Source organism: Prosopis cineraria, unplaced genomic scaffold (genome assembly GCF_029017545.1).
Source record: "Prosopis cineraria cultivar Desert tree isolate PC_DT_omini unplaced genomic scaffold, ASM2901754v1 PC4, whole genome shotgun sequence".
Taxonomy (NCBI): Eukaryota; Viridiplantae; Streptophyta; class Magnoliopsida; order Fabales; family Fabaceae; genus Prosopis; species Prosopis cineraria.
This window is the reverse complement of record NW_026555335.1, coordinates 42,004,447-42,018,890: the sequence shown is the minus strand read 5'-3', so window position 1 is coordinate 42,018,890 and position 14,444 is coordinate 42,004,447. Positions and strand designations below refer to the sequence as shown.

General features: G+C 31.2%; 1 protein-coding gene across 1 annotated transcript; it reads right to left on the bottom strand.

Moving 5' to 3' along the window:
* Positions 1-4,541: 4,541 nt before the first annotated feature.
* On the bottom strand, positions 4,542-7,652 carry LOC129310018 (2-hydroxy-palmitic acid dioxygenase mpo1). The gene is given in 5 exon segments (XM_054951826.1): positions 4,542-4,853; positions 4,942-4,976; positions 4,979-5,012; positions 5,101-5,163; positions 7,066-7,652. Coding segments are annotated over 5 exon segments (591 nt in total). The 5' UTR covers positions 7,408-7,652; the 3' UTR covers positions 4,542-4,736.
* Between the last annotated feature and the right edge of the window lie 6,792 nt (positions 7,653-14,444).

Genomic DNA, 14,444 nt, shown 5'->3' with positions numbered 1-14,444 from the left:
TTATTGTTGTTTATTGATGATTAAAAGAGGAGTTATAATTTTATTTGAGAGTACTAATTCTAAATTTGTATTTATAATGGGATTAAAAATTATATTATACTTCCTAACTCTATGATTAGAGTTATTTTATTGGTTTCAATAATTGAAACTAATAGTTATAAATATATATTATGTTTAAATTATGTTGTTTGGTAAAGGTTGTAGTGGAAAGAAGTTGTAATGAATAATTTATTGATAAAATTATGAGGTAATCATACTTTAATTTGTAATTAATGTTACCTACCATTATTGTGTGATTATTGAGAAAATCTGTAAATTATTGTTGATAAATTATTTTTGTTATGTTGTGAAAAGTTTGTAGAATTGTGAACATGCATTTTTGAAATGTTTTTGTCAAGCGAGTGTTATGTTTTATATTGTTGAAAATTAGAAGATTGTAATGTTGTATATTTGTACATTGTTGATATGTAATTATTCAACTTTTATATGAGGTATTGGAAGACTTTGTTGTTGTTGTATTTTGTACCACGTGGTACGTGGGCTACAACTCGAGATTAATGAAAAAAAAGATAAGAATAGTTATTTGTCATACATTATAATATCTATTGTATTTTGTTGGAACGATATTATTATTGTTTTCCCATTTAGCAAGCACACTTATAACTGTTTGCATACATTATCATAAGTTGACATTAATTATTAAGACTTTTATTGTATTTTTGTTGGAACGATATTATTATTGTTTTCCCATTTAGCAAGCACACTTATAACTGTTTGCATACATTATCATAAGTTGACATTAATTATTAAGACTTTTAAGTCTCATTATGTGGTTAAAAATTTTTAAGAGAGGAGCCATAAGTGACGCATGCTGGAGCCCTTGAGGCTTAGTGGTGAAATTTACTGTTTCTTTTGGATATTTTTAATTTATGACTTTTAATGATGTTAGCCAATGCTATGGTTTTTGTTTATTATTATTGTGTGAATGTAATGATATGATCATGCCCTTCAAATTATTTCTTTTTTTACACTTTAAATTACTGTAACTTTAATGTCTTGCTTATTTTAAATGGTTTGAAATGACACATGATTATAAGGTCATATAAACTAACTGTTTTTGAAAATAATTTAGTTGTCTATTTTAGTTACTGATTTATGGTTTGCACTTGCTGAACGCATAAAGTTAAAAAAAATGAAATTTTGGACTAATGGCATGTGGGAGATTAAAATTTATTTGAGATGTTGCATTGTATAAGCCTAAGCCAATTTTTAGATTTTTTATATTGTATTTATTGATATAAATTTTTACCGAATGGCTATAACCCAACTATAGTTGTTGATGTATATTAGTAGTACCAAACATTGTTTTGTGTTATTTGGAAAGGTTTATAGATGGTTATAAGATTTTAAAATGCACAATTCTTTTTATCTTTTTATTCTATTTTGTTTATCATGTTCTCAATTTTAAAGGCATTTTTTGAATCTTTCACACTTATTTTATATTTTTTTAAATGCTTGGGATTTTTAGTTTTGGAAATGACAATTTAAGAAGTTTAAATTTTATTTATCATAATAACATTTATTTATTTAGTTTAATCTTTTCTACCGTAGTAGTATTTTAAAAAATAAAATATTTTATAAAATTATGTTTTATCATTTTTATCACAATAACGTTTTAAGTTACATAATTATTTCAAAAGAAAAATAAAATTAATTGATTTTTGTTTATCATAGTAAAGACTTTTTTATCATAATTGAGTTAATTATTTAAAAAAAATTAGAATGTTAAATATTTTGTAAAAATCATCATCCGGGTGCTATGTGTTACAGCACCTAGAAATTGGACTATACTTGGATGCCTTAAATTTTTGAAGTAGCGCAACATGAGTGGCATACCGTAATGCAACACGGAAGTTGTCTAAAATTTTATTCAATACAAAATATGGAAGAAGAAAAGAACGAGTGATGCTAAATAGGAGGATATGTTTGGAGAACCCAAGGTTAGACGAAACATAAACTACATGAAGAGATCTTGAGAGGAGTAAAACAGTCGAGATCCATCTGAAGTTTAAAAGCCTTTGGATGAGAGATCAGAATAGAAAACACAAAAAGGAAAACTTTAGGGGATATAATGTAAATGGAAAAAATGAGAGGAACAGAGAAAAACCCGTTGATTAGGATGACACAAAGGAATACAACCTTAAACAGAGGAGAGGGAACAGAAGGATCTTAGAAATCGAAACTGGTAGGGAGAAGAAAATAATAACTCCAAGAATAAGAAATGGAAGAATGAAAGAGAGAAGCCCACTTCTGAAGAGGAAACGGATGAACACGATCTGGCTTCCTTGAAGAGCGGACAAATTCGGAAATTACATTTTGAAAAAGGGAGCTTTTCTTTGCCGTTCCCACACGAATGACATGAAGATTTGATTCGGAGACTCATATATTAAAAGAAAATGGACCAATGAGATAGTGGTATTTACTGATAACCAAAGTTGTTATGAGAGATAAGGAATTTGTGGCCAATCAGAGTGATTCTACGAGTTTTGTATAAATAATAAGTTGATTGATTGATTTATGTTTGGACATATTTTTTAAAAAGATATTTTAGTAAACTGAAATTAATCATTTGCATGATATATCATGAAAAGTACTTTTAAATGCATAATTACTTAAGTGTTTTATGACATGTAATTGTTTTATATTAAACTTATTTTTTTTATAAAAATCTAAATAATATAAAATTTGATATTGTGAACAATATATAATAAGAATTTATATATATTAGAAATTAAATTATTTTCATGATAAAAATCAAATCATTTTTTTAAATGGTAATTTCCAAACATTTGCACCCAAGAAAAAAGCATTTGCTAAGAATTAAATGAATACCTAGGGCTTTAAAGTCAGATGTCCAATTTTGTCCACTAGCAAAGTCAAAGTCCATTTGATTAAAGCTAAGAGAAATTTTGTGTTACATTGGTTAAATGGACTTTCAAGACATTTCGAATATACTTTTGATTTGAAAACATTTTATTCAAATAATATTTCATTGTTTGAAAGTGGAAAAGCACTTTTTTAATGATATAAAGAGGCACAAACCAAACCTGCCCTTAGACGTGTAAGTGGGCTTAACGCACTTTGAGGTGAAAAATGTATCGACTCAACCACGAAAGCCTATATGCAATTCAAACACTCGAGATTAACAATATCATTCAAATTGAGTCGAATCCTCAAAGATTTGCTATTGGACCTCACTGACAATTTTGAACGAAATCAAAAAAGTATTAGTAAGTATTCATTGCAAACGTTAAGGCCCACAAGTTACGCAGTTTCAAAAGCCATGGATTTAATGGAAAGATTCCTGGGTCAACGGCAATAGGTATCGATATAGTTGAACGAAAGGACCTGGGCGGCGAGAGGAACAATAAACTGGAGCCTAACATGAGACTCACGTCTCTTGCATCTCCCGCAACCCTCTATCCTTACTTGAGCGGTCACTTAAAAAATGATAAGATTAATAACCATGGGGTCACACATATCCATAATCACCACTCAATTTAAGATTTAACAAGCGTGTGTATACTCTACGCCTCCAATGGTCCCAACTAGTCTAGAATAATAACGGGGGTTTTTAATTAAATTTGAAGGGAAATGAATACAAAACACATAAAATATACATAAACAATTAGTTATATTCAAATATGCAGAACTTGCTTGATAGACCATTCTCATATTTTAACTATCTCTTTCAAAATTGATAAAAAATGATGGATAAAAAGAAATGGAGAGAACTCAAACCCCTAGAAGAGCACAAAACTATATCCTTTCTGCTTGCTTGCAGCACCCTTTCGTTTTAAACTCGGATAAATAGATCAAAGAGGCTCCTAATGGAACGGGTAAAAACTACCTAGCAATAAAAAGAATTTTCCAAAAGTAGAAAAGAGAACCATTTTGAAGAATAAAGTGGCGAGGCCCGCATTATGGTTTTTACAGACAAGGGAAAGCCTAGCTAAGTAGCTTCGTTCTCCACTTCAAATACAGCCACTTGTCACTTATTTGGGTTGGTTGGGAACCTCATGACAGTCGTAAACCTCATGTTAATCATAGGTATTTGGGAAATACAAAAGTCTTGTTAATCTAGTGACCTCCTTCCAATTTTAAGTGACTATTGGTTAAAATAAGCTCTCTTTTTAAACTTTTCCTCATCACAAATGATGCTTTGATTGAAAGTCTAGTATCACCCAAAAAAAAAAAAAACTACCCACAAAAGATTTTTACTAATAAGAAACTGTGTTGAATGTAATGAAGTGGGGCTGCTAGAAACGTTAGCTTGGAAAGCCTTATAAGTGAAGTATGATTTGTATGTTTAATAAACTTTTCCATCTAACAAATTAATCTTTCAAAATAAATTCTTCTTTTGAACTTACACTCATGACATACATCACTAACCTTGAAAGAAATAACCATTCCGCGTACCAATCCAATTGAAAAAGGAAGAAGCAAAAAGAGAAGAATATGAAGAAGATGGCTCAAATGGATCACTTTGCAAGTACGAATCATCATAAATTGAGTAAGAGGTCGTCAATTGAAGAAAGGTCGTTTACAACGACAAACATTAGACAATGCCCCACCACACTGCGAATATTAAGTTACAACACAACTACAAAATATATTTTTTCTGTAGTTTACAGAGGGTATACACAATAATGACATCAGTAAATCAATTGCTAAAGCTAAGAAAGTTTCTTTTCTTTCTTGTCCTGCCATTCCTTGATCTCAGCTCCTATTTTTGCCTTCACCCTTTTATGAAACCCTGGGTAGGGCTCATATTTAAAAAGTGATTGGAAGACCTGTAACAGTGAATAACAGTAAATCCACTTTGTTGATTCCTCTCACAGATCAAAAGGATTGATTTGAAAGATTTCGACAAACAAATACCTCGAGCAACACAAAGAAAGGGGCCATTAGAAAGCTTGAGTAAGATTGTCCAAGAGAGCCGGTGCACGTTTCTAACATAAAAATGATCGAAAAATGTTAACATAATTGCAGTCTGCAAGCCCTGAATCAAGCTTTATTAGCAATAAAACAAGTCATCACCTCAAACACGCCATGACCAACAAACTGTCCGGTCCAACAAAACAGCTGAGATGCAAGCACAACCTGAAAGATAGATATCAGGTATGGAGTCACAATTTTGTTCAAAGGAAAGAACAGCTTTCACTATGCCACTTGTTTATCTTCGGGAGGCTGTTATTCCCTTAACTTTATGAAAACGAAAGAAAATGCCTCAACATTGAAGAAATGAATGCTCAACAATCACTTGATATGATAGTTCTAGCCCCGTGCCTTTCATTCTCGGATACAGGTGTGTAGTGTAGCCTTAAAAAAAACTAGTGAGTAGTAGTCATTGATCTCTATGGAAAACAACCACAGTGGTTTTCAGCAATTGCAATTCTTATTGTACAAGGACAAACAGGGTAGTAGGCTCTTGCTTTTAGTTCTCTCAGTTAAAAATAATGCACGATATCATGGAAGTTAAAGAGCTACTGACAATAGTTCTTCTTTTCTTATCACTCTTGTATCACTTCTCACTTTTCCATTTTTCTATAGCAAGCAAAAGAATTGCCAATATTCAACCATTCTTGTTGAAGTAAACAATGGCTCAGATCTCAACATTGTCATAGGTAACTACAAACTAGGATGAAGTAGAGAAATCATTACATGAAGGCTCAAGCAATTAATCTCTAGAGATCTCCGCGGCGAAATAACAACCACCAGTTTAGTCACTTTGTCATCAATGAAAATTCTTGTAACTCGATGGAGTCTTATGAGAGAATAAATTAACAAGATGACAGAACGAATTCAAATTTATCATAAATCTGTGCTCATTCTTACTATTCCCGCCCTTAAGATGCTATTGCACAATACATCCTAGTCATAAATGAATATAAGGAAAGGAAAGGAAAGCAGCAAATTAGAAATTAGGAAGGCAACATGTGATGAATATTTAGTGATAAATGAATAAATCCTCAGCTATGCAATCTACACAATAAATCCAGATTTAGTTCAAACATAGGGAGCGTAAGGGTTTTAGTTTGATCTGCTAAAAGCAAAAATAATACAGCTAGGAAATAAGATGTTGTAGAAACACAATTCCAACTATATAAGGAAAAAAAGAGATTAACTGTTGAAGAATAGAGGGGGGTAAGCATTAGACAAAAGGAGAGAATACAAGGGTGAAGTTAACAGTCAAGATGTCTTGTTTACCGGACACCACAGAAAAGATTAGTCATCGAAAAGGCGGAAAATAGACGCCAGAAATATTTGGTTATTTGAAAAAAGAGAGTAGGAACTCCAGTCAAAAAAATAAGAGAGTAGGAACCAATCCATCTTGCCCTTTCAGAGCCATCACCCATGTCTCTCTGAAAGCTTGTTGCCAAATGCATGTTAAGTTTCAAAAACCTCATAAAAGCAAAATTGGTGCAAGCAACTAGAAAGATTTTGGCAGCGATTCACTCAAAAACTAGCATAATAAGGAAAACATGGAGAAACATTACCTAGGTGTGAGTAATATGCTCAATGAAGTATATACGTAAAGAAAGATAGAGGAGAACGAAAGCGATAGATGGGTTGAATCAAGTTATGGGACCGTGAGCTGTTGTAATGTCTAAAGCTAATCAGCTTATAAGATTTTATGCATAACGATCACAAATTCATGAATATCAAGTAATCAACGAAATGAAAGAACAATTAAGCCAAAGGGTTGACTTCACAAGCTTCACAAGAAAGGTCCGAAGGAAAGACTTGCTTCCAGTACTCACTACAAGGTAGCAACTAAAGCCGTATCAAGTATTATTGCTATCAAACATAGCCATCATCCACGGGATGACAGGAAAAATAATCAATGATTCGTCTGAACAGAAGATTATAAAGCAAAACTGATGTGACAAGACTCACAACCAATAATTCCAAGCAAAATCTGTCGTTTTACAGTATTTGCCAGGCACTAACATAAGGGTGTATAAAGCATAGACTTTACTGGGGTAAAAAGGTAATCCATACCTTCCACGCGAGAGAAAAGCCGAGCCTTTGAGCAAGAATGCTAGATCCCACCCAACAGAACAAACAGATCAAAGCCGCAAAAGAGCCGGCTTTGTAATCCAAGGAGACGTAGAAGAAGGCATAGACAGCAGCAAGCAAGAACCCGTAATTAAAGACGAGGCCATAACCGAGCACTAGTTCAGGGGCTTTGAAAAGGGGAGGCGTGAAGTACAGAAAAACCAGGGAAGTGAAGAAGATTGGCCATACAAACAAGGTGTGGATGGCAATATTAATTGGATTGCTGTGGTATGCACCATAGAAGGCAAAGTGCTTCTCCAGATCGAACAATCCAATCCTCCCCATTGGGTTAGATGAAAATCTTGCAGACTTCACTAACCAAAAAAAAAAAAAATCTTACAGGGACAGGTGAGTGGGGAGAAATTGATTCCCGGAGAAAAATTCAATGACCTTATAAAGCCGTTGGGCGGTGGAAATCCCGCGTGCGACGCCTAAATAATTGTAGTTTCATGTACTCCACGCTCGCGCGTCATAAACAAGACGATTGGCGGCCGATAATACGTCAGCTTTGTTCAATCCTACCCATGAGGATATGGCCGAAAAGAAATCCAAGAGATCATGTACATAGTAACTTGTGGCTAGTGGGACCATGGAATGAATTGTTAATTAGGGTTCATAATGCTGCCATTTGCATAAATACATCAATTAATGATCCATTCTCTTTTTATGTTTTCCGTTCGATTTTGAAGACATTATGACAGTATTTACAGATTATTAATATAAAATAAAATATAAATAAAATATGATTATAATTATAATTGACATAATATGTAATGTAATAGTATTATTATTATTATTATTATTATTATGATAAAAGAATGGAAAGTAGCCAATGGGCTGATGATTTGAATGGAGCAAATCTGTGAGGTGTTGTAAGGGGCCGATTCATGAGGCCTTTTACCGGTGTCCATTTTGGTCGAGACCAAAAAAAAAATTAAGGTTGTCAGGCTAGTTTGTTTGAGCCTGTTTAAGTGTAGGATAATGTTTGCATTTTAAGTTCATCAATGCTTAAATGGGTCGACTTTAATGGGTTCAAGATTAAAGGAGTCAGCCCTCTGTGGCTGAGGATCAACCTGTTTTAAGTTTGTTTATATTCCTTTATATGAAAAATTTATTAATATTGAGTAAGATTTAAATATGAAAAAATATTTTAAAAAAAATCCAAGCCCAAATGAAAATCTTCATATTTTTGCCACAAAAAAGCTAACTCATAATGAAGTACAACCAAATGTTATTGATATTAAAGATCATAGTGACAATGATCATTATTATGATACTTTTAATAATTCTTGTGTTATTGTTTTATTAATATTTAGAGAAGACTTGTTTAATTTATTTAGCTTTATTTGGTTTGATTTTGGGTATCTCAACAAGAGAAATTTTTAAATAGATCGAGTGTACCATGTCATTTGTGATCTATTTAATTAAAATGTCTCAATTTATCTAAATAAAATCTTATATGTCATTATTTTAATGATTTTATTCTTATAACAAATTTAATTTCTTGCATTTTCTTTCTTTATTATCATTAATATCAGAATTAAAATATATTTAATGTCATTTGAATGTTATATTTTTATTAGATAAATCATAAATAATGTGACATACTTGGTCTATTTAATAATTTCCCTTTGTACAATTATTTTGTATTTTAATGTATTGATATTTAATATTTTTATCTAATTTATTTTATTTTCATAAATTTAATTCAAAGAAAAAATTTAAAAAATTAAAAGGACTTAAAACTCGTAGGGTTAGTCCACAAGCTCTATGACCTAGCTCTACAAATCAAGGTTTTAGAGTGAATACGAGCTTTTCAAGCCCAACCTTTTTTGGCTCAAGCCCGTTAAGGGCTAACCTGTAACAATCTAAATTTGCACACCAATCTTTCATGAAAATGCAATTTAATATTTAAATCTTAACTATTAAGACACTTACCATAATAGAAAAGTGTTTACAATGATAATAAAGAGTAAAATCAATATTTTTTCTTTTTTTTCAAAATACTACCATGGTATATAATGGTTAACCATGGTAGAAAGAACTTTCGATATTATTTTCAAAACCTATAATAGTAGAGAAGGAACTACCATAGTAATTAACAGTCCAATCATTTTGAGAAGTTTATCATGTTGGAAAGAACTTTTCTTACAATGAAATAGTTCACAAAACAAACTATCATGATGGAAAATGATGGGAAAATAGAGATGAAGAACTACTGGAGGAAATTTATATCATTTAAATACTAGTTGTTGTCATATCTAATGAAAAAAGCCCGAACGAACTGTTGTTAATTTAGAATAAATTGTTATTAAAACCTGAATAGATAGTTATTTATAAAAGACTAACTTGAATCGATAAATATCTATTCGAGTTTTGATAACAAGTAATTTTTGAATGATTTAAATTTCCACCAGTAGTCCTTAATTGATATTTTTCCAAAAATGATCTATCATGATAGAAAAGGTTGATACATGAGAAAATAAACTTGCCATGGTAATTTTGGAAATAAATATTTTAAATAATTAATTATTAATGAAATCAGTATCAATTAAGGATATCTAATGGGATCCCATTAAATGTCACAAATTAAGAAACAATAGAATAACAACAAGAGTATTTATATGTGAAACATGGTTTCTAATGGCTAATTTGTCCAAAAATAACTTTTAAAGAAAGGTAACATAGTAAAAGGACTAATATGAAAAATCTATTTTAAAACAAGGGCATTTTTAGAAACTTGGGCATGTCCAATGTGACTCACAATGGGACCCACTGTGGTGGATTAAATAGAGGGCTTGGCCCTCATTAATGGCCATGCATCGCGGCCAAAGTGTCCTGTATTGTGACATATTAACAATAGTGACAGTAATTTAATAGCATCCAAACTTTAAACTTACCTAACTCTTTACACATAACTTCAATTTAAATGATTCAGGTATCCACACAAAATTTATTTTAAAATTTAGCTAATGACTTGAATTTGGTACAAAAATTCTTCCAAATGAAAATTTTATTCCCAAAAACTTGTTTTGAGCAAAACACTATTTCCAAGCACCAAACATGTTTCTAAACCCAAGCCAAAGCTTCAAACCATAGTATGGGACACTTAATTGACTCACACACATTTCAAACAATAACTTTTTAATATTAAACTAACATATGCATATTCAACTCTTATAGTTAGGTTACAACTACCTAACACAGTTATATATAAGAAGTATAATATTATAAGCAATCCAAGATATCTTCCATTCTAATTACTTGATATTTATAAATCATAACTTGAAAGACTAGGAATGTCATAAAAACTAATTTTTAGCAACTAATTACAAGTTTGCAAAAACATAGAGTCACATGCTCATAAGTACCAAAACAACGCCTTATGTTTGGCAAGTACACATATATCTAAATAAAAAATGGCCGACATGACTGAGTGGTGTTTACTTACACCAAGTATGCTTCCAGTGCTTCTTCAACTAAACTATTTTTGATAAAAATGTTAATTAAAAGGAGGGAGACACAAAGATCTTAGTAACCAAAATTATGCAAAGATGCATGTGATGTAACTAGTCATGTGTTTGCTAAGTGGACATATCAAACATTTCTAAAAAAGTATTTCCAAACAATCTTGACAATTTTTAAGTCACATGACTACACCTTATATCCCTTCATACTACATGCCTGAAAGTCAAATCACCCAACCACAAGTGAGTTGGATCAAACTACAAGCTACTCATTAGGCTCAATGAGAGCTTACTATGTAGTAATAATTTTCTAGACAAAATCCCAACAACTCAATATTTCAAACAACTGACAAGTTATGCTTATTTTCAAAATCGGACAAAAATATAATTGAACAATTTATCATTCTTCTAAACAATAGTTTATATCAACATAGTATTCATATTCAATTTCAAAACCCACTCGGTAAATAGGTTTCTGAACAAAAACATATTATTTTCAAACAATGTTAATATTCCAAACAACAAAATTTCACACAACCAATTACACACACACACCCTATCACATATTAATAGTGATTACCTTACTTCCTGCTAACAAAGCTCCCTACATAAGATCACTTTCACTTTCTTCAATGTCTCTACTATAATCTAGATATAATGCAATGCTAACAATGTTAATGAGATACTAATTAACACTCATTATAGTGTTAACACACTAATCAAACCCTAATCCTAAAAGTAAGTTAATTAACTTTATTAATCCAAATATGTTATAACTACTTAAACCCTTATGCTTACTCAAATCCATCATCACTATACTTCATAAACACTTATTTCACCTTTACATAACTCAAATCATCATTAAATTCACCTAACAATGCCTAGAGTTTCAAATTTGACACCCACATTATCATAAACAATATCAAAACAATTTAAACTATACTTATTTATCCTTAAAACAACCATTTTATTCAAACTTAAGGGTTAAGTCATTCAAAAATTAGAACCATAACCTCATAAACCATATAAAAAAGCTAAATAAGAGGAGTATGAGCTAGAAATGAGATTAGATAGCTTGTCTTAAGTGATTTGAGTCCAAAAAATATGCCCTAGACTTAGGAACTTGGAAACCTTAGCAAACCTCTAAAAAATAGCACTCTAAATCCTCAAAGTTTTCCCTTTGCATTTTATTTTTGAACAAAAACTTTTATGTAGATTTTGCATCATCCACCCGTTGCAGATGGTGCAAAATTGCTGCACCTTACTTAAGCCTATAATCCAGGCTAGTCTGGTCCAATACCTATTTAGGATCCTATTTAACCCTATTATATCATTTTAAGCCAAATTTAAACCATAATTTGAAGTTTAATTATATGATTATCCTGAAATAACCTTAGTTAGAATTTATCCTTCGAAATTAAACCTCTAAGCATGATCAACCCAATTCATAATAACTCAAATAATACCTAGGTAATAAAAATAAATCCTTAATTAATTGTCCTCCAATAAAACCTCGATTCTCATAATTAATTTAATATTAAAAATTAAGATGTTGCACGACCCTTTAGAGCCGAGCTAGTCCGTTTTTCCAGCTCTAGGATGTGAGGCATGTGCAACTAGAAGCAATTAAATTTCTTACAAGCCAGGAATTATTTGGTTTAGTGGCATAAGCCTTTCACTTTGATACAAGGTGTTGTTAGTTCTATATCCCATAAGTTCAAAAATGGGTGGAGCTCAGGTTAGAGCGGAGTGTGTTGGTTAGTTAGTGGTGTTGTGTACTAGGTAGGCAAATAAGTGTTTCATATATGTTCCCTTCCTTTGAAAAGGTTAGCTGGGTTAGGAAAAAATTAAAAATTAAATTTCATATAAAAGAAATGAATGAATGGAAGGCAATCACAATGGAGACAAGCAATCCTATCCTTAAATAGTAGATATATGGAAAGACGGTAAAGCATTGACTACACTTTATAACCTTCCTTATTTTAGGATTGAAGTCTATGCCTGACATCCATCTCACCCGGTTAAAGGTAAGCTAATTCAAGCTACAAGTCACCCATTTAGTTCAATAAGAACATGTCATATGGCATCCAAACAAACCAAACAAGAAATCCCCAACAACGTATTTTTAAACACGAATAAAGTCATGCAAATGGTATTTTCCAAATAATAAATCTGAATAATTGCAAACAAACTTTCTAACAATTATTTATATATTAACATAGTCACATGCAGTATTTAAAACCCACTTGGCAGTGTCAATTTCCAAACAATAAATATACATTTCCAAACAATATACTTTTCAAACAACAATCTTTATCAACAAAGTACACATAATTAATCACAACAAACACACACTACCATACATTAATAAATTTTATCTTTACTTTCTTAAACAAGCTAATTACCACCTTTTATGGCGTTAGTACCACAATCTACATATAATATTGTATTAATTATCATTAATACAATGCTAAGTATAGCTAATTAAAGTGCTTACACTAACTATACCCTAACTTTAAAGTTAGGTTAATTAATCTCATAACCTTAATACATTTTCATACACTTTAATTCTCAAACATAGTTATACATATCCTCATTACACCTCTAAAACATCAATTTAACCTCTAAATACTCTAATTATCACTAATCATCATATATTTAGTCTAGGGTTTTGAACTTTGACAACCCTATGGCTTAATCATCACTTAAACTACTTAACCACTGCTTATATAATCTTATAACAACCATTAAAATCAAACCCAAAGGCTAGGGATCACTAAACATAAAAAAATCCTAGCTAAACACTCTATAAACTTAACTAGAAATAAAGTTTAGTAGGTGGAGGAAGGGTTAGAATCATTACCTCAAGCCTTTGCAAAAATTCAAATCTTAATGGAAGAACACTAAAACCCTAGCAAAGCCAACATTTGTTTGCACTTAAAGCTTTCTAAAGCACTCTTATTCATTTTTGTTTTGAGTAAAAACACTTCTGCAGATTTTGCATTGTTTGCCACAATAAATGCACTATGTGTTATGGCAGATGGTGCAAAATGATGCACTTCACTTAGCTCATATTGTTAGGCCAGATCTAGCCTAATACCCAGTTTAGACCCTAATTAAATCTATTACATAATTTTGTGCTCAATTTTAAGCATAAGTGCCTATGTAAAATTTCCTTTTCTATTCTCCAATTTCATGGTAATTAAGGAATTATCCTAAAAAGTTTACTAAGTGTATAAGTTTTACAAAGTGGGGATTCTAAGTTTTTCAAAATTAAAACATTACAATAAATATTTACAATTCAAATCAAAGCAATTTGATATATGTAGAAGCATGGGATTGCTTATAAATTAAAACATTTGCATAAAATATGAAACCAACAAAAATTGTGCAAAAAAGCAACATGTGTTGTGACTTATATGCCTATGTGCCATGCGTTATGGCACATTATACGTATTAGACAATATTACTATTGTCATTTGACAGTAAGAGGCGCGAACTTACGACATGCTCCATTTTTTCATCCAATGTTTGATTGATGTAATCTAGGGTCTATAAAGAGATTTCTTTTAGCTCCAAGTAATGGTACTGATTTCACAATCATAACATTTTTTAGTTAAAATTTAGACACCCATTTCAAAAAATCACTCTTTTTCAATCTTACTATACAATTTAAGTGCCCAATTCACATTTCAAGTGCCAGAAACCAAATATACACCCTAGATCACACTTAAAAGACCAAAATAAACTTGTGCAATACGCCACATCTCTTAAATAACAAATACAACATATTTTCACTGCTCAATCCCTTGATTTTAAAAATAAAAAGGGGAGTTTCAATCACATATTCGTTAA